Raw genomic sequence first — 23662 nt, 5'->3', positions numbered from 1 at the left:
CTGACAAAGTCCGGACATTCTTCCAATTTGTCGAAATCTTCTCACTACAAGCCATAAAATTTGTGAAATTACTTGACGTCAACCATAGAAAGACTAAAGACATCTTCAATCCTAAACATGTACTGTATATATAAAATTTGACTGCATATTATAATTTTTTCTCTGTCTACATTTTCTGATTGCAGACAACATAGTAAAGGTAGATAGAAGTTTATATAGCTTTTGCAATATGTAGTAAAAGCTATCCGCAGCCGGATATCCTGACTATATCAAATGGAGTGACGTCACGGACTGGAACCGGATATGAGATGTCCAGGGATAACGTAGCCTCAACTACGTAGGATTATATGCTCGTAAGCTGGACAGAAATATTTTGTGGCGATATTTTTTTCATTTCTCGTAAGGTACTTAGAAAATGTGGCGGGCCACCAAGAATCGAAATATTCTTTAGGTATGTATGTATAGTGGCAAGTTCCGGAATCTTAAATAGCAGCCCTCGATTTCGTAAAAGTCTAATGCCTTACATATGGCAACTTCAATAAAAATATAAACCAGAACACTTTGTACACAGCTTTTAGTACCAATCAACTTTATAAAAATATACCATTAGATGTTGCCCGGGGCTTCGCTGCCGTGGGAATTTTGAGATAAAATATATGCCTATAGCAATCTTGGATAATGTACCTTTCTAATGGTGAAGAAGTTTTTGAAATCGGTTCAGTAGTTTCGGAGATTACCAGCCCCAAACATACAAACTCCTAAAGACACAAACTCACAAACGCTAACCTCTTTATAATAATAGTATAGATAGATTTGTACGTCGTTTACCTGAAATAATAACTTTCGTACTCCAAAATTTTGCTAATAAAGCGTAATATGTTACACGGGCACATAATTTCGGTGGCCAGGTGATTACGATCCCCATGAATATGAATGAAGTCCCTACTGCGTGACTCTGTGTCATAATGTCCATTTTTATGACGTACAACCAACTACACTTTAAGCAACCCTGTGTACTTTTATTAGGTGGTAGTAGAGGCGAAATTCCAACAGAGCGAAGTTGATTTGATATGCTGTCGATTTTACTACGCAGGTGTACCAATATATTAAAATAAAAAATAAAAATAAAAATCATTTCATAAAAAATATATCAAAATATTCATCATATTATGTCTTTTCTAAAATTCTTTATTTATATACCAAACTTCTTTTCCTGTCCTTCGTGTTATGTTGCTATTTTAGTCGAATCTTTTTAACTCATGCTACTATCTCGTTCTGGGACTGCCTCTTTTCCTGTATCCGTCGTTTGGAATCGATTGGAAACGAAGGGATATATCCAACTTTGTCTTATAAAATATTAGATTTTTTTGAAGCTCGCGTAAAACCATAATAACAAATTGTACCTAAACCTTCTTCAGGAATCACACTATCTATTTATAAAACCCTCATCAAAATCCGTTAAGTAGTTTTTAAGATCTAAACGAACCTATACATAGGGTCAGACAACGGAAAACGACTTTGATACATAATACATTTATCCTCTACAAAAAATTTCCTTCGTCATTTAATAATACAATGGAGTATAAAGATTATTCAAATAAAAAGAATGAACTCTTAATTATTGGTAAGTTGAGAAAATTTCAAGATTACCCACAAAAGAAGATTGATGACCGCCTATTTTTTTCAATTTTAAAGATAAAATACGCTTAAGGCCTTGTTGGCACTAGAGCTTTCCGCGTTGAAATAAAAAAGCGTTGGCAATCGCAACGGCTCTGTGATTGATCTCATTGTGAACCTCTATCATGCAGGAAGGGAAATACGATCATGATAAAGCATGATACATGGAGCTTGGTCATTGGTAATTTTTTGCAAAAGCAACTTAGTGTATTGTGGTTTTGTAAACAGCCCTCAGTGCTCGTGTGGAAATCGAAGCAGACAACTTGGTGCGCTGTGGTTTCTCAAACAACCTTTATGTGGAGACTCTGAGAAGATAACGTCTCACCTTGTGGACTGGATGTGATGTGCACACGGAATGCGTTGGTTATGACTGGTTAAAACTACTATATGTAGTCTATTTTCTCTAGATATTTTAAAGTCATCATCATCATATCGAGTGTGTTATCGCTAACCAGTGTGCAGCTTTCCTCACAATGTTTTCCTCCACCGGAAGCAAGTGGTGGTCGATGAAAACTATACATGAGTCAGATTGGTATACAAACTCATGTGGCACGAGTAGGATACGAACCTGAGACCTTTCGATCCACAGGCGGGCGTCTTAACCATTACACCACCACCGCTTCATTTTTATTTTATAGGTATTTATAAGTTATTTTTGAGTTAGATAGTTTTTAGTTTAAATTGATATAATTTTGTTTTTATTGTTAATTCTATAGTCTATAAAAATCCAATTAGTAAAGTCGACACGAAGAAAAATATACATGGAGCCCAAATCACATGTCCAGTGGACTGAAACGATGTAGATAAATACTATAGGTAATACTTGTGTAGACATTTACATTATACTAAGCACATATCAGTGTATTGTGTTAAAAAGTAAATAGTTTTTATTAATTTTATTCATCCTTTAATCAGCGTCTTACTCCACCTACCTATAGTAAAAATATTGATAATAATGAATTACAGAATCCAATTTTTTACATGACCTCCAAAATACAGTCAACATTCGCTGAAAATGTATTATTATAGTAGTGGGTAGCCAGCTTTATCCGAATTAATGGATTGAATAAACGCCAAGAGACATGTTTTACGATGTGGCTTTTAGGCTTTCAACAGACAACTGAAGATAAATCACTTCTACTACTGAATCAGAAGGAGTGTCGATTGCGTCTGATACAGAACTCACGCTTGAGTATACTTGGTGAATATCATTAATTGACTTTGCTTAGAGGCATCACGACTTTATACATAACATATAATAAAATCTGACACCAACCAGTGTTACCAATAACACACTCGATAAAGTAGACGAAACAGCAGACGAACTGTATACCAGTGCTAAGCAGTATGGCGGGGCCTGTACAGAGAACCATTTTATATACTCACACGAATGTCGTAACAGGCTATTAAGGGCATAACCTTGACTATTCCCCAAGGTTGACGCCAAGCAAGCGGCTGGTAGTGAAATCAGTTCTCAAAATGTTTACGTTTTAATTTTAAGCTGATACTGGTCTTCGCGGCGTTGCAGCCCCAAATGGAACCGAGAACACGCGATGATAAAAGAAAGATAGAATAAGCAAACGATCAAATGGTAAGCAAACACCACATTTTATGGTCAGCATTATGATTTTCTTTGATTTGCAGATCTATTTACTTGTTGACACTAAAGTTTTTGGTACTACAACCAAAAACAAGTGTATCTTTTCTTATTATTTGTATAATGCTTTGTGGTAAAATCATAGATTTAATAAGGGAGTACCTACTAATTCCATGGGTAAAACTGTTTTGTGTGACAAATAAATGATAATAATTAATGTACCTCTCAATCTAGGTACTACTCGTACTCAACAAATAGGTACTTACATAGCACTTGGTGTCTAGAGCTATATGTAGTAACAAGTACTTTCGAACTCAAATGAAGACATATTTTATCCATGAAGGAGCTTTGAACAGTTTCATTGACGCAATATAAAACACGTTTTACAAAAATAACCTCAGGAGAACAATACAACATCGCCTTAATATCTATCAATAACCCGTAATTCCTGGCATAAATAACAATAATATTTAGGATCGTCTATCAAACTGTAATACAAGCAATAACATTGAACTCTTATATATAAGATTTAGACTGGTCGAGCTTGCGATTCAGTAGGCGATTAGTAAGAAGAGGATTATTTTTTTGGTAGGGAAATCTATTTTACAAAATCGCTTTCAATCTCTACTTTTGAAGTAGAGATTGAGAGCGATTTTGCAAAATACAAAGAGAGAAAATTTGTATACACGGCATAAGCACGGCTTAGTTTTGCGGAATAACTTTAACCTAATTGTCAATGTCAAACAATATTCTTGATTCATTTAATTACTTTGTAATTTCTCCACTATTTAGTATTTTATTGTGTGCAATAAAGTCATTTTAACATACACTTTTGTCTGTTTAAAATTACTTTTACTTTTACTTTCTCCATTGAGAAATAAATTAGTCTGAACTTGGTTTACTTGCCTGTCTAATTCAACACTCGCCCAATGTGATCTTTATAGGAATATAACGCTTATTATAGGGATAAAGTCTCAGGAATTTCAGTGCCGTTTCGCCAGCCGAAGGGGATGATCGTGTGTTCCCGCGGGAAAAGTTTTCGATCTTGTACAGTAATATATATTTCAGTTTGAACGCCAAAGTGGTGTCGAGTTGATTTTAAACAAATGTGAATGTGTAATTTGTGAATTAAATGCCTGGTAATATTCATATGCTTCATACATCTCGTTTCATTAGTTACTTTATGTATAGAAAATAATATTTTTATGGCAGATCATTATAGCTTTCTTAAAGAATAAGTTTTTTTTTTTCAATTTCCTTTAGCTACTAGCATAATTTTTCAAACGTAATAAATTATATACATAAATATAAACCTTACTTAGGTAGATTTTGAGTTTATCGCGAACGGACAGACAGATGCGACATTTTGTTTTATAATATTGAAGGAATTTTAATCATTCTCAACCTTAAATAATTATTAATTTCAAATAGATTAGAATCAATATTTATTTTACGTTTATTTTTATATTTAGCTGTATGTTCTTAACGATGGAAGTAATTTAGCTATATTGTACTGTACTATTTCAATGTGGTTTATGAAACAACCATAGCGTGGATCGACAATACAACAGCTTCATCCATTGCATAATCCACCTCTTTTTTTTTAAAGTGGTTAATGGTTAAGACGCCCGCTTGTGGATCGAAAGATCTCAGGTTCGTATCCTACTCGCGCCTTATGAGTTTGTATACCAATCTGACTCATGTATAATAGTTTTCATCGACCACCACAAACATCGTGAGGAAACCTGCACACTGGTGGACAGTTTAGTTCACTAGTGTGTATGCGACTACCTGCCACTAAATGGCGGTAAGTAGTCGTGAAAATTCATGTCATGTCAAATACCTTTAGGCGACTTGTATAATATCTGACACCAGTGTTAGCAATAACACACTCGATTGATGATGATATATTTTTAAATATATTCTTAAATCCATCTTTTCAAATCCATTTGTATATCTTTAAAATAATCGTTTTGCAAATATAAAATAAATATTTGAATATAAACTTATTGACATTACTTGTGCTGAAAACTTTTAAGTATATAGCACGAGCTTTGTTACCAAACAAAAAGCTAGCAATTAATTATAGTGGCGTTTTCAATCGGAACCGATTAATTGAAACCAGGTAAAGCTTTCCAACGCTTACAAATAATCGCTAGTTCTCCTTACTGTTAATAAGGGTTAATCTTTTCGATCTCAACCTGACCGGGAACAGAACCCAGGACTTCCGATGGTGGCAGTCCAGTATGATTATCAATTTATAAAATAATAAAATGAATAAACAAGCTGCAGAGCTCATCAGATATACACAACGGTAGAACGAATAGGTACTACCCAGATAATAAAAAAAATCATATGTGGAAATGTATGCTTCCAAAAATTTATTTCTCATCGGCACATAGTTAATTAGAAAAGCGGAAAGTTTATGAACGCTTTCGTTTGCACACTAGTTTTAATTAAATTTCCTGAATAGTCGTGTGGCAATGCAATAAACAGATACTATTGTTCCATTTGTCACAATATATCTGTTTTTAAATACCCAATTAATTGTTATTACTACTCCCAAAGGCGACGGTTCACACTACTGTAAAATAGGTACCTATATTTCACTGACCTTAATACTGGTGATTCTTATACTTAAGTAAGTCTATGTATGTATATAGTAAGTATTTTCAAAAATTGATTTTATTCGGCACTCGTTCCCTGCCCAATAATAAAAATAACCTGTCCTTATCCTTATAGGTGCACTGTGCACCTCTTTGCTTAGAATCGTGATCATCAAGTGGAACGAAAGACACACAACGACTTTTTTGGCGATATTAACGAAGTGGCTTGTCACTCCATTTCACATACTAGTTTATAAATATTACAACTAGAATGGAAGTTTCTTCACAATGTTTTCCTTCGCCGGACCGTGCGTTTCACGCTAGTTCTAATTAAAGTCACGTTGCCACAGTGATGCATATTGCACATTATTCTTGCAGTTTATTGAACTGGAGCCCGCCAACCGTTTGTCGCTCTACTTGACTTATTGGCTCCTACACATAGTTATTTTTACCCGACTTCTAAGAATGAGATTATGTTTATCGAGATTTAGCGCTAGGTCGCTAGTTCGTCTATATCCAAACGTAAACGTCGTTTGGACGTCGTAGTCCAAACTACAAAACTTCCATTACTTGAGACCAAAGTGCAAAGGTCAACTATCGCTATTCATATTCTTCCTAAAGGTAACAGAACAGATGGAAAAATAAATAAAACATTATGTCTGCGTGACATGAATTTTATGTACCCGCCGTCACGCCACAAACACTCTGAGAAGGAGTTTGTTCCAAGATGTATATCTCGTGTGAAAACCGATATACAATAAAATTATGTATTTATAATATATCTTTTACATAATAGTAGTTACAAGTAATTAGATTGCTGGCAGATTGCCTCCCGAAAGGTTTTCCTCTGTCTATCGGATAATATAGATAGTGTTAGTCTTATGAAATCATCTATTATATAAATATACTAGCTGTTGCCCACGGCTTCGCCTGCGTAAGTTTTCTAGTTAGTCCTTCTCTATACTATAAACTATCATCTATGTATAATATCAAGAAGATTGGTTGAGTAGATAGAGCGTGAAGAGGTAAAAAACAAACTTACTTTCGCATTTATAATATTAGTTAGGATAAGGATTATTAGGTCATCAATAGTCTTTCTTTTTTACCCACAAAGTCACGTTTTCTTCTTGGATCCTTATAATTATTATATAAATTAAGTCCTCATAATTGTAAAGGTTTTGATCACCTTGTAATAGGTACTAAGCTCCTACCTTGTTATTTTTTTGTCTAATACTACAGCCTTGGCCATTCGATTTTAGCTTCTATGTTCCGAATCTTGTTTCTGTAGTCTTTTATACTTCGATGCCTTTTTAAATCTTTTACATTATATAGGTTACGTAGGTAGATCGGCTGAACATTATTTCACATTCGCCATAATTCCAAAATCATTTCCTAACCATAGGTTTCACTCTTTTGATGTTCTCAAAAACAGGCTCTCGCCAATTTCATAAATATAGTTTATCCGACCATAATACATTAAGCCCTTGGCACAATGATGTACATCCCTTGTCTATTCGCATACAAACATCATTAATTTTATTATGTAGACTTATTTTGCACCCAGGCTTTACCCATATTGATATAATACCGTCTTCTATTATTCACAAAGAGATAACAAGATATATGTAATAATTGTTGTAATAAATATTTAGGTCTCATATTATATTATATTAGGACACGTGAATCTCTTGTTTTCATTACACGCCAAAGCCTCTTTTTAACCCCCGACGCAAAAAGAGGAGTGTTATAAATTTAACGTGTCTGTCTACGTGTCCGTGTATCTGTTTGTGGCATCGTAGCTCCCAAACGGATGAACCGATTTTCGTTTAGTTTTTTTTTTTTTTGTGTCATAGATAATTTTATCCCGAGCCATGTTTGATGAAAATCGGTTCAGCCGTTCAAAAGTTGTAGCGAAATGAATATTGAAAGTCGGAGTTTTTTTAATTTGTCTAACAAAATATAAACTTGTTCCAATCTTCTTTAGCGGGTCTACTCAAAGGAATTTCTATAGGAATAAAGTAATACTTACATTTGTACTTAATTTCTTATTTCTAAGTTTTATATCTACACTATTATGTGTACATAAATTAATGAATAAATAAAATTAAAATTGAAAGTATCATTTACAATGATGTTACAACTACAACAAGGCGCTTATTCGTAATATTAAATAGCACTTTTCACGGAATAAAGATGTTACATATCAAAAACGCACTCAATCCTTTTTTTTTTTTTAACGTGTGGAAAGACCCTCGTCCCGTCCATCCGGCCACGGGAAGCCGGACAGGTGTGTGGGACTTGAACCCACTAAAACCACACGATGCCAACGCCAACCGCATTTGTGCCGGGACCATGTGCTACTCTCGCTCCACAGACCCGGCGCGGCGGCCGCTACCACGGCGGCCTCGGCTCGGCCGCTCTCCTCGGAGCGGCCAGCGGGACGGCTCGTCAGCCTTCAGTTCTACCCGCTTGGGTAAAGGCGCGCTTGGCATGGGCGCGCCTTTCTACCCGGGGGCCGTTAAGCCGGGCGACGGGAAATCCCGTTTCCGCCACCCGACCGGCCCTATTGTGGGGGCAGCAGGTGCAGGGCGTATGCCCGCCTCCTGCGCCCTGTGCGCCGGCGGCGAATGGGGAGGTCGGTTGTATCCTCCCTCTCCCTTTCCGCCGCCTCTTTGCGGAGCATTACGCTCTCCACAAAGGCCTGCACCGCTGTCCACGACGTCTCGCTGTCGGCCATCTGTCTTACGACAGCCGGCAGGGAGAGGTCGTCCCCCACAACCGCGCGCAGCTGCGCGCGGTCTTCGTCCCAGGCTGGGCAGTCCTCCAAAGTGTGCTGGGCGTCCTCGTCAGCACATCCGTCGCAATGGTGGCAAACGGCAGACGGCTCACGCCCCGCTATTCGACACAGATACCCCCCGAAGCAACCATGCCCTGAAAGCATCTGCGTCAAGCGGTACGAAAGCGAACCGTGCTGCTTCGCCAACCACTGGGCCAAAACTGGACGAATAGCCTCGACGGTTCTACGCCCAGCAGAGGGCCGCTCCAACCTGTGGCTCCACTCCTGAATGCTGCGCTGACACAGCAAAACGCACTCAATCCTGTCCCAACCCAATAAACCCTTCAGGATGAAGCTTTAGAACAAATGTACTTACGTAAAACATTTTAGCTAATCTTATTATGGAACTGAAAAGCGGCTTCCACGTGGTTCCATTGCCTTGATCCACATAAATATTTACTGCATTATTATTTAATATTATATTTATTAAATTTATGACTCAAAAGAGTCACATTTGTACATATATAGCCACAATGTTTTTCGCATACAAGTTAATTTTAGTAGAGAACTTTGCCAAGCAGTGGAACGGAATATGTTAAAGATCAAGTGAATAAACAACCATTGAGGGGACCATACATATATTGCCATAACTATACTAATATCAATATTACAAGGAGAAAAGGTTTGTTTTTTTGTTTGTATTGAAACTACTGGAACGATTTTGATAAAATTAAATTTGGCACTGAGACAGAGACGAAAGCTTCAGGAGTTTACTCATGTGTGTACATATTGTATTTGTAATGTTAATAGGCTAGTTGTATAACAAACTGTTATGCTTTGAAATAGTTTATGTGTGAAAAAAATTGTAGCACAAATTTATTGCACAATGAACGACGATGTTAATGATGAAAAATTTGATTTTGAATAATTTCTTTTGTTTGATTGAAAAATATATTCTATATCGTGTTGCAAACATAAATAAACACTTCTGTTTACATATATAATAAAAAGTAACGAAAAATTACCAATGGAGCGCACAGCGCAGTTGACGAATTTGAACTTTATTCCATAGGAAATAAGTTGAAAATTCTCTGGAGACCAAGCCACTTCATTTGAATGCACAAATGAACCGTGTGATGCCAAATAATGGTTTGTGAAATTGTGAACTCGATTGAATAAAAAAAAAACCGTTTAGTTCAACTTTCATTAGAAAACATTGAAATGTGGGATTAAATGCGTACATATTACGTTTTAAAGCTGTGCAATTTTACATTTTTTTCTAAAACAAAACGAAGTTAAATATCTTCAGTCAAATACTACCTACCCTTTAAGTAAATATAATAAACGTAGTTTTTAATGTAACCTTTGAAAGATCTTTATCACAGCAAAAAGATGTCTATTTTTTTTTATAAAATTAATTGGGTATTAAAAAAAATAACGAGTCGAACCCCGTGTGTATATATGTATTTTACATATATTTTATGAAAATAAAATGTGAGTGCTAAGCTCTATTATTTTATTTGATGTTATATAGAAATACTTGCTCCGTCCCGGGGCTGCGTTCCTATGGGAATTTCGGTATAAAAAAGTGCCATATATATTATTTCAGGTTATATTCTACCCGTGTAGCAAAGTTCATATTGCGTGAAAGAATAACAAACATTCTCACAAACATTCGCATTTATATTGTTAGGTAGGACGTTTACAAGCAGATGCAGATTCGAGTAGATACTTAATCAAAAATATTTTTAGTTATATAACAATCATGTATAAGATTTTTCTCTTGATATTACATAGAAATTGGCGAAGGCAAAACATCTCTTTGAAGTACATAGGTACCCGAAATCGTGGAAAATCTAATAATAAAGGTTCATATAATGGGATACCATTAGCCCTAATGTTATTGAGTATAATGGAGGTACCTTTCTCGTACCTATGAATGTTATTAGATTCTATTCTATATTGTCCTACTTAATATTATAAATGCGAAAGTTTGTGAGGATGTATATTGTATGTATGTTAGTCTTTCACGCAAAATCTACTGGACCGATTGTTTTGAAATTTGGTATAACCTGGAATAACACATAGGGTACTTTTTATCCCGAAATTCCCAAGGGTCGCTCCCTTGGGAATTTCGGGATAAAAAGTACCCTTAACCTTGTGGCGCAGCTAGTATAGTATAATAAAGTATGTTGTATTTTTACTTAATTTATTCGAAATAAATTATTGTCTTCAAAGTAAAAATAAAATTGTATTATTAACAAATTGAATCTAATATCGTGAAAATACTTTTTTTTACTTTGAATTAATTTATTTTCTATAGTTTTTTTCTTCTTTTTTATTGTTTATAATATATTATTAGACAGTTATTATGATAGGACGCCCCTGATATAGCCGAATAGTATATAGTTCTGAAAGGTGTTGTAGGTACCTACCTACAACACCTTTCAGAACTATTTCATCGAATACCTTAATTAAAATACTTTTCCATCTAAATAAGGTGTAAGAATAAAACTTGGATTAAGTAATGTAAATTGACTCAAAAGAAAAATTTAACCAAAGCTCGGGTAATTAAAATTACTTCTCTTAGCACTAATTAATTTATCAAAAGACTTTGAGCTTAATGTGGAATGGACATTTCTGGAAAATTATACTTAATCTTTACGTATTATAAAACAAAGTCTCTGCCGTGTCCTGTCTGTATGTCTGTTCGCGATAAACTAAAACCGGCTTCATGGATTTTCATGCGTTTTTCACCAATAGATAGTGTAATCTTGAGAAAGGTTTATTAAGCTTAGGTTAAGGTGTCCCTTAGTCGCCACGGACGACGTACACGGGAAGATACGGGATGTGAGTGCACACGCCTTTCTCGGTGAATCGTTCTCTTAAAATCCCATTGATTTAGTCACTCGGGTGGTTTGTTTCAAAATGGCTTTTATTCATTTTCCCACGAAACCATTTTCAATTTTGACCAAGCGGCCACGTGACCACGTCCAACTGTCGTTCCCGCCACATTATTAGGTTTCTGTCTGTACCCGGAAAATGGCGATTGAACGTGCCACACCACAACCACGCTTTGTGATGCAATCGCGTGATTTCACTCGACCAGCCAAATAATTGATGATTAAACTGTATATTGCGAGCGTGCGACTCAGTATCCTGCAAATATCCCAGGTTCGAATACTACTCGTGCCACATGGATGTCAATCTGACTCATGAATAGTCTTCATACCACCACTTCCAGTGAGGGAAAACATCGTGGAAACCGACACACTGGTTGACTATTAGTTTATTAGTGTGCATGCGGTTACTTTCCAGATGCCTCTTCAGAAAAATAATCTTTGGGCGACTTGAATAAAATCTGACACCAGTGTTAGCAATAACACACTCGATAAGAAAGAAAAAAAAAAACGCAAATGCTTTTTTTTCTGTCGTGGGCCTACTAGAGTAAATTTATACAAATAAGTAGTTAATACCTTTTTAATTAGTATCCAATTTGTAAGTTTTTATTAACTCTGATATGTTGAGTACATAAATTAAAACTGTGGTTAGGTATGTAATTCGCACGTAAGATTCGTTTATGACCACGAAATATATTACCTTCAACATTATATCTGTATGGCTTATAAGTAAGTATGTCTTACGATTTGCCCATACGTCCATACGTGTGAGGTAGGTATAGCAAATATACCAGAATATCTGTCGATCTTCGTGGCCTAATGGTATCATGCCGGAATGCTACACCGGAGGTCCCGGGTTCGATCCCCGGTCAGGTCAACATGGAAAATGATATTTATCAGATCGATCCGGGTCTTGGATGTTTATTTGTATATGTATAATATGTTATAGAATATAGCATCGTCGAGTTAGTATCCCATATCCCAAGTTTCAAACTTACATTGGGACTAACTCAATTTGTGTTAGTCCCAATGTGTGATTTGTCCCCTACACATATATTTATTTATCCAGGGCATTACCAGAAATTTAGGTCACATACATTAAACTCGTTATCGGCTCGCGCGTCGGAAACAATTACTTTAATCAGTTTCCGATAAAAGTGATACAATACCACATAATCCTATAATACTAAATGCTCCTGGCTTTTACAATTATGTATATCACGGCACAACTCAACGGACATGGTCGCTCTCAGGATTAATTTCAGGGAGGTGCATCTACACTGTACCTACTATATATACACTCGAAAAACATCACTCTTCCGCTGATTCAGTCGGGTAAATAATTAATCATAAATTTTATTTCAGGTAATAACATGAGTACAGTGTAAGAACCTAATACAAACGCTAGTGACAATACCTTACAGACTAACATACGTATAAAATTATAAATATTAAATAACTACAGCAGGCAGCCTACACGACTCCCTGCGGCCAAAAGTCTTCCCTTATAAACGTCTGCAGGTGATGGTTTGGCACCCTCACCACAAATGAATAACATTTGTAAAAAAAATTCAATTTTTCATATATTTTGCCGTGTTTGATTTAATTACCCTTGATTGGGTCGTCAAGTCCTCATCCAATTTCCATGGAGACGAGTCAAACGATCCGTTTGTTTCAGTTCTGTACGCGTCGGCAATGTGGTCTCGCAAACACTCCGTGTGTAGTGGGGTGAGCGGGGCCTCCAAGGGAGACGATGACCTGGCCGGCATCCAGCTATACCCCTTCGCGATAGCCTTGAGGGTCAGGGTGCTACAGGTAACTTGTGATATTTGTTGTTGATGTTTCTTTAATGCCACTCTCTCTCTCATCCCGCATGTTCAAGGCTGCGCCAAAAACATCAGCGAAAAAAGTTACAGCTGTGATTTTAGAAGCGGCTCACCTGCCTGACGTCGATCCTTCTTGAATTCTCAAGAAGGATTGACGTCACGCAGCCGGGCCGGCTTTAAGCATCATAATTTACTGCGTTTGTATTGTGTAAATTTTACAGCCACAGACGCGAATGGAAACGACGCCGAAGCGAGGTGGAGAAAAGAGAATACAAGTACAATTTAAAGTATTCAATAAATAAATAAGTAGATATTGTTACCCAAATAATGGATTCCCGGTACAGGTGGATTTTAACCAATAAATCTGTATTTATGTCCGACCCGACTTCCTCATTTATCTCGACGACCAGACCTTAATCCATCAGGGATAATTTATATTGCGTCTCTTGCAGGTACTCACGTTAGCATAGTTTTGTCACCAATAGTGTTATAAAGGGATAATATAGAATTCGTTGGCGCATATTCCGGTGCATATAAAAAATTCGTTGGCGCATATAAAAAAATATTGCATTATATGTACTAACTAAATTTGTTATTTGTCCCAAGGCCGGATAAAACTTCAAGACAAGACAATTCTCATAGCGGGTTGCACCAGTCTAATTTGACGTTAATTTTAACCTGCGCGCCGCCATCGTTTAGATTAAAACCACGTAGGTACTTTACGTTTTTCTGCGCAGGTTAATGTTAACGTCAAAATTGAATATTCATTCTTTAAATCATTACTTAGTTAATTTATACGTTATAAAGTTACCATGTTTCTATGCTGACATGTCTCGTATTAAATCTAACTTGTTTATAAGATTGCGGTGTGCGGTTTTTGTTAAAATTTTATACATGAATAAAATAAAGCATGGATGAAATAAGTAGCGCTCAGAGAAGAAAGTGAATAGTACAAAAGATGTTTTTATTCATTATTACGATAGTAATTTATGTATGTGCTCAGCTATAATAAACAAAGCCAAGTAATGACATTTGCATATTTAAACAAATCCGAACCATTTTGTTAGAGAAATTCTGCGTAAATTCAAGACGCTGCGCGCTCGCCAACAAATCAATTAGTTAAATAGATTTCGGAGGAAATTCAGCAGCAGAAATTACATTTTATCTCATTCAACTTTATCTCCAGGATCTTAGAACGAGGCCCATGATTGGTTTCACGATCCTATAAAACTGTCCTAACTAATTTGGCCTCACACAAGAATTTCGGGATAAAAGTATCCTTTAAGCTTATCAAGTTATATTCTACCCGCGTATTAAATTTCGTCGAAAACTGTCCTGAAGATTTTGTATACAATGAAGTAACTGCAGTAGATATATTTTCATCCATTTGAAGAATCAAATGGATAAAAATATATCTACTGCTAAATGAGAAACTAATATGGATGTGAGTGAGAATGTTCGTTACTTCATTATACAAAAACTTAGGTGTTGATCAGAAGATCAACATGTATTTTTTGGTCAGATTGTGTGTGGAATCGCCGGACTGGTCGTCGGAGCAGTCGGCTGGCTGGAAGAGAGACAGAAGTTGGAGCTAGGCCTGGGAGTGCCGGCTGGGGCCGTCACCGTGCTCGCTGCAGGTATCTTCCTCGTCAAAGTCCCTTCCGCTGCCATAATAAAGAAGGTCCGCTTTTCCCATGCCATGTCTGTGTTAGCGGCAGTTCTTCTATGAAGTTTTCTGCTACGGTTCTGAAGTTCCTCTACACATCAAGTATCATTTTCCATACCTTTGGCCCGGACCGAGTTTATTTAACCAATTATCTTTTAATATAATAGAATAGTATATAGGGACAAATCACACAGATTGATTTAGCCCCAAAGTAAATTCGAAACTTGTGTTATGGGATACTAACTCAATGATACTATATTCTATAACATATACATATATAGATAAACATCCAAGATCCAGGTCAATCTGAAAAAGATCATTTTCCATGTTGATCTGACCGGGGATCGAACCCGGGACCTGCAGTGTCTGCTACACTGTCCGGCATGATGACCATTAGGCCACGGAGGTCGTCCTACTTTTTTATAGTTTTTCTCTATTTAAAAAAATCACAATCGCAAAAATTCAAACGAACGCATCTATCGATGAAACTTGTTCGATGGTAAATTTGCTTGAAATCTTCAAAATAATGCCGCAAATGATGACGATATGAATTGCATACGTACAGTGCCTACTACATTTCTCAAATCAAGTTAAAGCGAAGCCTCATTGCATGACTGTGCTGACATTAGAACGTCCACTGGAGTTATAAGGAGGGCGTTCAACAAGATTTGTCCATTGCCTATTGCAACAGATTGTGGTTGAAAGGAGGGAAGCCTTTCAACGCCCGGGGGCATGTTAAGACCTTTAGCCTCTTTCATAATTTTTTCTTTTAATTGTTTGTGGGTTTTTATACCTTCACTTGTTTGTTGCTTGTCATTGAAGAAATACAAAAATTCATACAGTTTTCTCCAATTTTATTTCTTATTTTATTTAAAAGCTTCGTTTCCATTTATTAACATTAACATCACAGTCTTGACATTCGTGGACGGACCACGCAGAAATTGATTCGACGGACCTTAACGCACGTTAACAACGGAACAACACGAAGCTAGATAGTAATGAGGACTAGATGTAACCTGGTAATATCGGCGCATTTTCAATGAATCTTGATAGGTTGATGTTCGGTTGACTGTATAATTGATTAATTAAAATTCAGGACATGTTCTGTCGAGGTTCATGTTTTGAATACGAGTCGTAAAGTGGTGTTGTAATTACCATGAAAAGGTTAATTCATTTTATGGAACATAATTAATTTTATCTGTAACTTTAATATTCATGCTTGTTGTTTATATTGTTCGAGATTCCGTTAATAATTGTAATCTATGGTATTTCAACAGTTATGGCGTAATATAGTAACACAGATACAAAAATCCAAACCTTTCAAAATTCCTAAACAATAACAATTTAGATAAGATTAGCCATACGTGAGTATTGTAAAGAATATAAGGGGAGAAAAGCATCGAGGTAACCCCAAGTGAGTCGGTGTAAGGACACCTGACTAGATCGTGATTTTAATTCAACTTACAAAATGTAAGGTGTCTCCTTCTAAACAATTTAGCATCTACGTCGTACCCCCAATGCCCTAACACAATCATGTAATGGCAATAGATCATCTAATGGCAGCCACCGATGAGGGTATAGAGAGACATAATATTTCTCAGGGAAAACTTAAATAAATCGTTACTATGGCATCCCAAATTTTTAAGCAGTATTATGTTAGCAGTAGCCAGTGGAAAGTGTGCCTCGATTTTCCGGATATGGTGTCTATTGGAAACATCCCAATCCAATCATATACGGTCGTTGACCCGATATTGATTTCTTTATAGCCATTCCCATATTAATTAAAACCGTGTTTCGGTTTACACAAGTATCTAAATAAATTAAATTACCAAACTTTTCTAATAACGCTTTCAACCAACATATAAGTATTAATTATTGATTTTATATATTTGAATTTACATTTTATCTATAAAAATAATAAAACTAAATTAATACAATTAAAACTAACATTAAAATAAAACTTCAATTAAACATTAAAACTTAAACGAAAAACTTAAATGAAAAAATAAATATAATACAAAAATGCCAGTCCCGTCAATTCGTTGCCTCGAGGTAATGTGCCCGGAAGGCTGGCAGCGTTGCCACGTTGTATAATAATGCTGATTCCCTGGGCGAGATATATATATTAAGTATTAAAAGCAAACGTAATGTGATATGTAGTATACTGAAACTAACAATAAACAGTTTTAATTATGCACGAACTACTCGACAGAACCACAAATGTTCAAAGGCTTCGCGATAACCTCATAAGTGATCCCTCTGAAATACTAATCTTGCTCTGTGTCGGCAATGTGTTCTAAATTACACGCGATCAGACAATCAATTGGGACCAACGTTGTCAGACTTCCCGATTTTGGCGGGACGTCCCGATTTTTGAGGCCAGAATTTACTGTCTCGCGCGGGTTAGCTCTGTCGCGCTTTTTTCGATTTGTAGTCAGATGAAAAAAAAAACACGACATCATGAAGATGTCGTGTTTTTTTTTTGCACTTTTGCACAAGGAATAAATTTATAAAATAGTTCCTTAAAATTTTCAATAAATTTTAGCTAAGTAATTGTTTTTATTAAAAAATATGAAAAATATATATATATATATATATTCTTAGTAGGTATCTATTAATTTTCTAATACCTATGTCCCGCGTTTGACGAAATAATCCCGCTTTTTTTATTAAGATTCAACATCTTGCTTTCAAGAATAATGCCAATAGATCTTATTTATACTATTTTAAAGAGAAATTATATTTGTTCTGTTGGAATCTTGTAATTCAATTTTGAAGCAGATATCTTCAACGGATTGTGCTGAAATTTTGTTTACACGTTTGGATGATGCAGTAAGATTTATAATTTTACTAGCTGCGCCCCGTATACACAACGGTTGGAAATACGTGCGTACTTACTTATGTAAGATCTATAATGGAAGATATCAAAGGTACCTACATAACTAGCTGTTTCCATCGGGTCTGCCTACTACCTACCTACATAAAGTACTTGAATGTTTTTCATGAAATTCACCAAATCAACAAACCGTCAAGGACAAAATGTAAATTCATTCACATTTTATCAAAATATATTTTAAAAAATAGTATCGTTGAGTTAGTATCCCATAACACAAGTCTCGAACTTAGTTTGGGGCTAGCTCAATCTGTGTGATTTGTCTAATATACTTGTTTATTTATTATTATTTATTTACCTTTAATTTATTTGGTTATATATATATTTCTCTTAAAATGCGAATTAATTAATGTTGTTCTATTTGAGCTTAACTCCGTTTCACCCCGAAATTTGTTTGCCAATTCGTTGTGAAAATGTCATCCCTTCCTTTCGTTAAGGTCACCATTGACCCATTAGGGAACCCTTTCGGTTTCTGTATATTATTCATGGTTAATTTCAAATTAGAATTTATGCATAATAGGGCAAACGACAATGATGTCGATAAATTAACTCTAAAACATTAATTTTATATAGTTCTGTGTTCTCTGAGCGATGGAAAGGTTAGAATGGAGACCAAAAGAGATCTCCAGAGGAAGAGATCGTCCAGTCGAGAGAGAAGACGGAAGGAATAATAGGAAGCATGTCTGTCTTAACTGTATGAGGATGGCTGGAGAAAAGGCCGATATTCGAAGACGAATGAAAAAATTATAATGATTCAATGCATAGATTCAATGTAATACTGATGATTGTATTCTATTTTAAAAATAGTATTCTGTATGGATGAAAAAGAAGCCATAGCTTCACCTGTATTCTTCGACTAAATCTTTACAAATTACCTCAAAATCACATTTCGATTTAGCCACAAATGCGTCACAGAGACAGATTGTTATTCATTATTGCTTTATTTTTTACGTAGATCTCTGGCTTCACGTCACAGCTTGGAATACAAGCGGGAACATGATCATTTTGCCATACACGAAGTGCTAGCAGAATCGATATGCATTTGTTATCGCACGTTCCATCAAGCACACGCCTCGGTCTGCCGCACTATCGATCGACTTCACAGAAACGAATACTTACCAATTTGGAACTTATTTTAATGATATATCTTCTAAAATAATGACGTAACGATATATCTTCTAAAAACGAATAATGAGCACAGTACACCTAGAAAAATATCTAAGTACCGCAGATAAATATCCCACACTAAATAAGATAAAATAAATTCATAGATTTTACATGCCTAGGTTTGGTTAAAGTGTTCGACTGTACTATGCATATGTAGTGATAACAACCATCAAATAGCATCCAATCGACCACTACTAGGTCGATTTTACTGCATGTAATATCTGTATTAATTTCTAGCAACCTCGGTATACTACAGTCGAGGCTTCGGCGGCTGGGTGTCAGCGAGGTCCCGCTCGAGCCGGCTCTGGGGCGCGCCCTGGAGGGCCCTGGGCCCCTCGCCCTGCGCCGCAATACCGCTGACATTACTGTGGACAGCCGCCGTCGGAGCTCACACAGCAATGCTGGCGTTTTGTATTAGGTCTCTTATGAATATTGGGTGAGCTTTACTGCAGCATTTATTTTTATTTAAGTACTAGCTGCGCCCCGGGGCTTCACTCCCGTAGTAATTTCGGGATAAAAACTACTCCATATCTTATTCCAGGTTATATTCTATCCGTATACTAAATTTCATAACAATTATTCCAGTAGATTTAGCGTGAAAGAGTAACAAACATAAATACCTACATACACACATCCTCACAGATTGTGACAAGGAATGGATTTAAAAGACCAAAGACAGAATGCGTAGAAGAAATTAGATTAGGCTTTTGCCAAGCTGTGGGACATAAATGGCTAGTTGAAATAATTTTCTATTTTTTAACTAACCAGAGCAAAGAAAATATTACCATGTATGGCTACAAGGTCAATATGGTGCCTAACACTTATTGTCCTGCCTTATGCCCACTAAAATACTTTAATGACAGTACATTATGATGTAAAAGTGGCGGCGAATTAGTGCTTAAGGCTTTATAGGCGAATTATATTAAAGGCTTCACTGATGTGCCCAAAATGGCTGATATATCCTGTTCTCAACTATAAGCGAACAAGAACGGTAAAATCTTTGATCGCATCTGGGTGCTGAAATTGAGCAAAGACGCACTACACTTATCTATTTACATCTCACTATACAGTCGATTCGCAGTTAAATGCAGCATACCAATCTGATAGTTCATTTATCATATAGATTTATCAGTTAAAATTGTTGTACAAATCCTTTAGTAAATAAAGAATTTATTATTATTATATTATTATTATAGTGAGAAGTGAAATGCAAACCCGAATTTCGCCCTCTGGTTACCAAAGATAGTTTCGACGGCGGCTGAAAGGATAAATACATATGTTCTTATGTACAGGTGTGGCAGTACAACATGTATAGGTGTGGCCGGAGCACAGCTGTCTGTGTCCCTCACTACGTTAGCTGCGGCGATATTCATGCTGCAGTTGGACTTGAGGTTCGACGCGTCACTCTCACCACCACCGAGGCAGTCAGACACTCATATATGTACCGCTGTGTCTATGGTAAGTTTTAAGGTTTTTCTTTTTTGCTAATCTATGGTTTTAGGCCATACACACGGCACCGTCTTCATACATTTTGGCGGTCACTCAAGACACTACCCGCAGTGCACTATAAAAAGTGGATGTTAAAGATCAATGAAGTATACAGAAAAATTGAGCAAGTATTTATTGTTTTAGTTAAATTTGGAGTTGGTTTAGTTAAATTATTAAAACTTCACGTATTTTAAAAGGTACGAAACATTACAAATACTAATCAAAAATTCTATTACGATGCATGTGAAAAATTCTGATATCTCAACGTTTGAATCAGAGGGCACTTTCGTTCGTATTCGTGCTGAGTGTATGAAAGGGATATAGCCCATTACATCCGTATACATTCCCCTCGCGTCCCGCTTCCACAGGCAGTCTCTAGGGAAACAAAACAATATCCACTTTGAGCTAACGTGTGTTGAATAAAAATGTTTGCATATTTCGCTAGTTTTATCTTCCCAATCTTTGTACTTTTGCTACGTTTTTGCGTTTCATATTACGGTGTAAATGTGATACCCATATCGTATCTAAATGTGTGTCGGTGTTTGAACAGTACATTTGTGTCTTTAGGCATGAACTAAAGACATGTGTATATTCAACTATTCATATACCTAGCATCTTCCAATCAGACGATGTGCGTACTAACACACAGGTGTAAAAATGATTAAAACATTTCTTAGGCTACTTCTTCTGGTCCTATTTACTTAAGGTCCTACCTAACACAGCATGTTACAAAATTTTATATAACATTTCCTGTCTTTGATACTCTTTTGTCAAGAATGTGTTAAGAAAAGAGACAACAAGTGTTATATAACAAGCTATGTGGGAGTACCTTTAGACCAGTTACAGAGTACCTATTTTGAATGAATTACTGAAAAATTACTCGTTTCCAAATTCGCGAGAAAGATTCATATGTATTAGTAAACTTATCCTATGTTAGTAGAGTCTGACAATCTCTATGAAGGCCATAAACTCAAAAATTAAATTATGTACGGATTATCTTATTACGAATAGATAATGTGTTTATGACTCGTATGAATTTGAAATTAAAATAATTGACGATTATCTTGTAAAATTCGTATATAATTCGTTTTAATTTAATTTACGTATATAGCTTCTACGAACTAATGTTTCAATGATTTGTTAATACAATCTTCATTTACCCCTAAAAGTGATTTTGGGAAGTTATAAAAGCTGATATCACTTAATAGACTCTGAAAAGTAATAATTAATTTCATCAAAAGCCGAGAAATGAGATGTACGGTCTACGAAATGTAAACTCTATCAAATACGACAAACTCACTTCTATTAACATGGAGATAAGGTACGTAAAATGATCTTGACGTGCGGTTGTCATCATCAAATAAAACTTCAGTTGAACTCTCAATTATTTGCTGTCTTGAAAGTCTAAATTAGTTCTACTTGTAATAGTAGGCTTTGTAGTAGTAAATCTTGGAACTTCACGGGCACGGGAACTTTTATTATTTAATAAAAGTTGATAATCTACTTCTTAATTACCGATTTTAGAAGTGAATCAAAGCCTGTTACTGGTAACTTATTCAAACGTTTCAGATATTATTATTATATTAGTCAAACCGACGACGGCCGACGTTTCGGTTAGCCGGAGTATCCCCAGTAGTTAAAGTTATAACGAAATCGTATCCTATTCACGTTGACGGAGAAAATGAAAGACAACAAGCAACCCTTTAAACCGAGTAGTTAAGTTGAGTTCTTAACCGAGTAGTTTGAAAGATGGATATTACTTTCGGTCGAACGATTCGATGGTGATAAACTTGGCAGCCTTTGCAGTAGTGAGAAGGATCAGACAATGTACGAACATTGAAACTGCTACACTTGCTTATTTTAGTTGTAAGCATGTATTAATTTTTGACCTATCTTGTCGTCAGGTACCATTAACATCAGTGGCTATCAATAGTGGCAACAGCGGAGATGGTGAACCAGGGAACAGCCCATTAAATAAAGAGAAGGACCTTCAGCTCCCCAACGACCCTAATTCCTGATGCAGTGGCGCCGCGTGAAGGAATTTCCGTAAACTAATGGACCTTCCGTGTTTTAAAATCCCCTGTGACTTTTGCGAAACCCTTTTTAACTCAATATTAAAAGGAGGAGGTTTTGTGGACAGTTTATAGTGTATCTTCGATTGATGTAAGATGTGAACACGTTTCGGTGATTCTGTTACCTTTTTAAATAAATGATCACATAAAACTTCATTATCTACTTTCTTCCTAGGATGAATATAGTAGGATATTATTCTAGTCATTGACATGTAAAAAACAATCATATGAAACATGACCCTTATTTTCACGTCTATGTAAATAAATTGTATCATATTTTTGTAACAAATAAATCTGTAATAATAAACCTTGAAAATAATTCTGGTTTTATTTTTATATTAGTTTTATATGATCTGGATTACACCACCATAGTCTATTAATCAATAAATGAATCACACTCAACGATTTACTCTAAGCACTAGCTTATATCATGGGTTTGTTTGCGTATATCGATGGAAACAAACACGGGTACAAGCACATCACACCTAAAATCCCAGACGTATCAGGGATCACAAGTACAGATATTTGCCAGCGCTTGATATAGAACATGGGTACCTCCGGCCAGATTATGGCGACAGCTGTATTACGAACACATGCTAAAAGCCTCCATAAATGACGATATAAGAGCCGTGTAATTATCTGTAATAAAAAGTTATAATTTCGTTCCTGTTACCGAACAAAGACCTGCCACAGCTAAACTTGGTATTCGAGTTCCTTCGCGTAAGACGTGATACTGGGGCCACCATGAAACGTAGCACGTCATTGCGTCCACACGTGCTCTGTTTTTTTTTTTTACAAACACGATGTGGGAAAAAGAGACTTAGAGCTTAAGTATTCGTGGTAAGCCTTCTGTATCTGTATCATCATGTATTTGGCAACGCAAAATCAATATTTCCATAGTAGCAATAGCTATATTAACATTAATACCTTGTCTCTCGTATACACACATACGAGAGACAAGGTGGAAATGTTGACTTGAAAAAGGCCCAATATAA

General features: G+C 36.0%; 1 protein-coding gene across 1 annotated transcript; it reads left to right on the top strand.

The window, feature by feature from the left end:
• The first annotated feature begins 4275 nt into the window (after positions 1-4275).
• Positions 4276-22973, top strand: LOC128672586 (uncharacterized). The gene is made up of 6 exons (XM_053749835.1): positions 4276-4413; positions 13235-13371; positions 14905-15019; positions 19345-19543; positions 20400-20565; positions 22500-22973. The coding sequence occupies exons 1-6, from the start codon at positions 4407-4409 to the stop codon at positions 22611-22613; spliced, it is 738 nt and encodes a 245-aa protein (XP_053605810.1). The 5' UTR covers positions 4276-4406; the 3' UTR covers positions 22614-22973.
• The last annotated feature ends 689 nt before the right edge of the window (positions 22974-23662 follow it).

Source organism: Plodia interpunctella, chromosome 9 (genome assembly GCF_027563975.2).
Source record: "Plodia interpunctella isolate USDA-ARS_2022_Savannah chromosome 9, ilPloInte3.2, whole genome shotgun sequence".
NCBI lineage: Eukaryota > Metazoa > Arthropoda > Insecta > Lepidoptera > Pyralidae > Plodia > Plodia interpunctella.
This window is presented reverse-complemented; position numbering and strand designations above follow the sequence as displayed.

Bases quoted from the DNA above. Each gene is read 5' to 3' on its own strand.
- LOC128672586 (XM_053749835.1), top strand. The intron at 13,372-14,904 runs GTAACTTGTGAT...TTTTTTGGTCAG, and splicing joins TGAGGGTCAGGGTGCTACAG to ATTGTGTGTGGAATCGCCGG. The intron at 15,020-19,344 runs GTATCTTCCTCG...ATTAATTTCTAG, and splicing joins CGTCACCGTGCTCGCTGCAG to CAACCTCGGTATACTACAGT.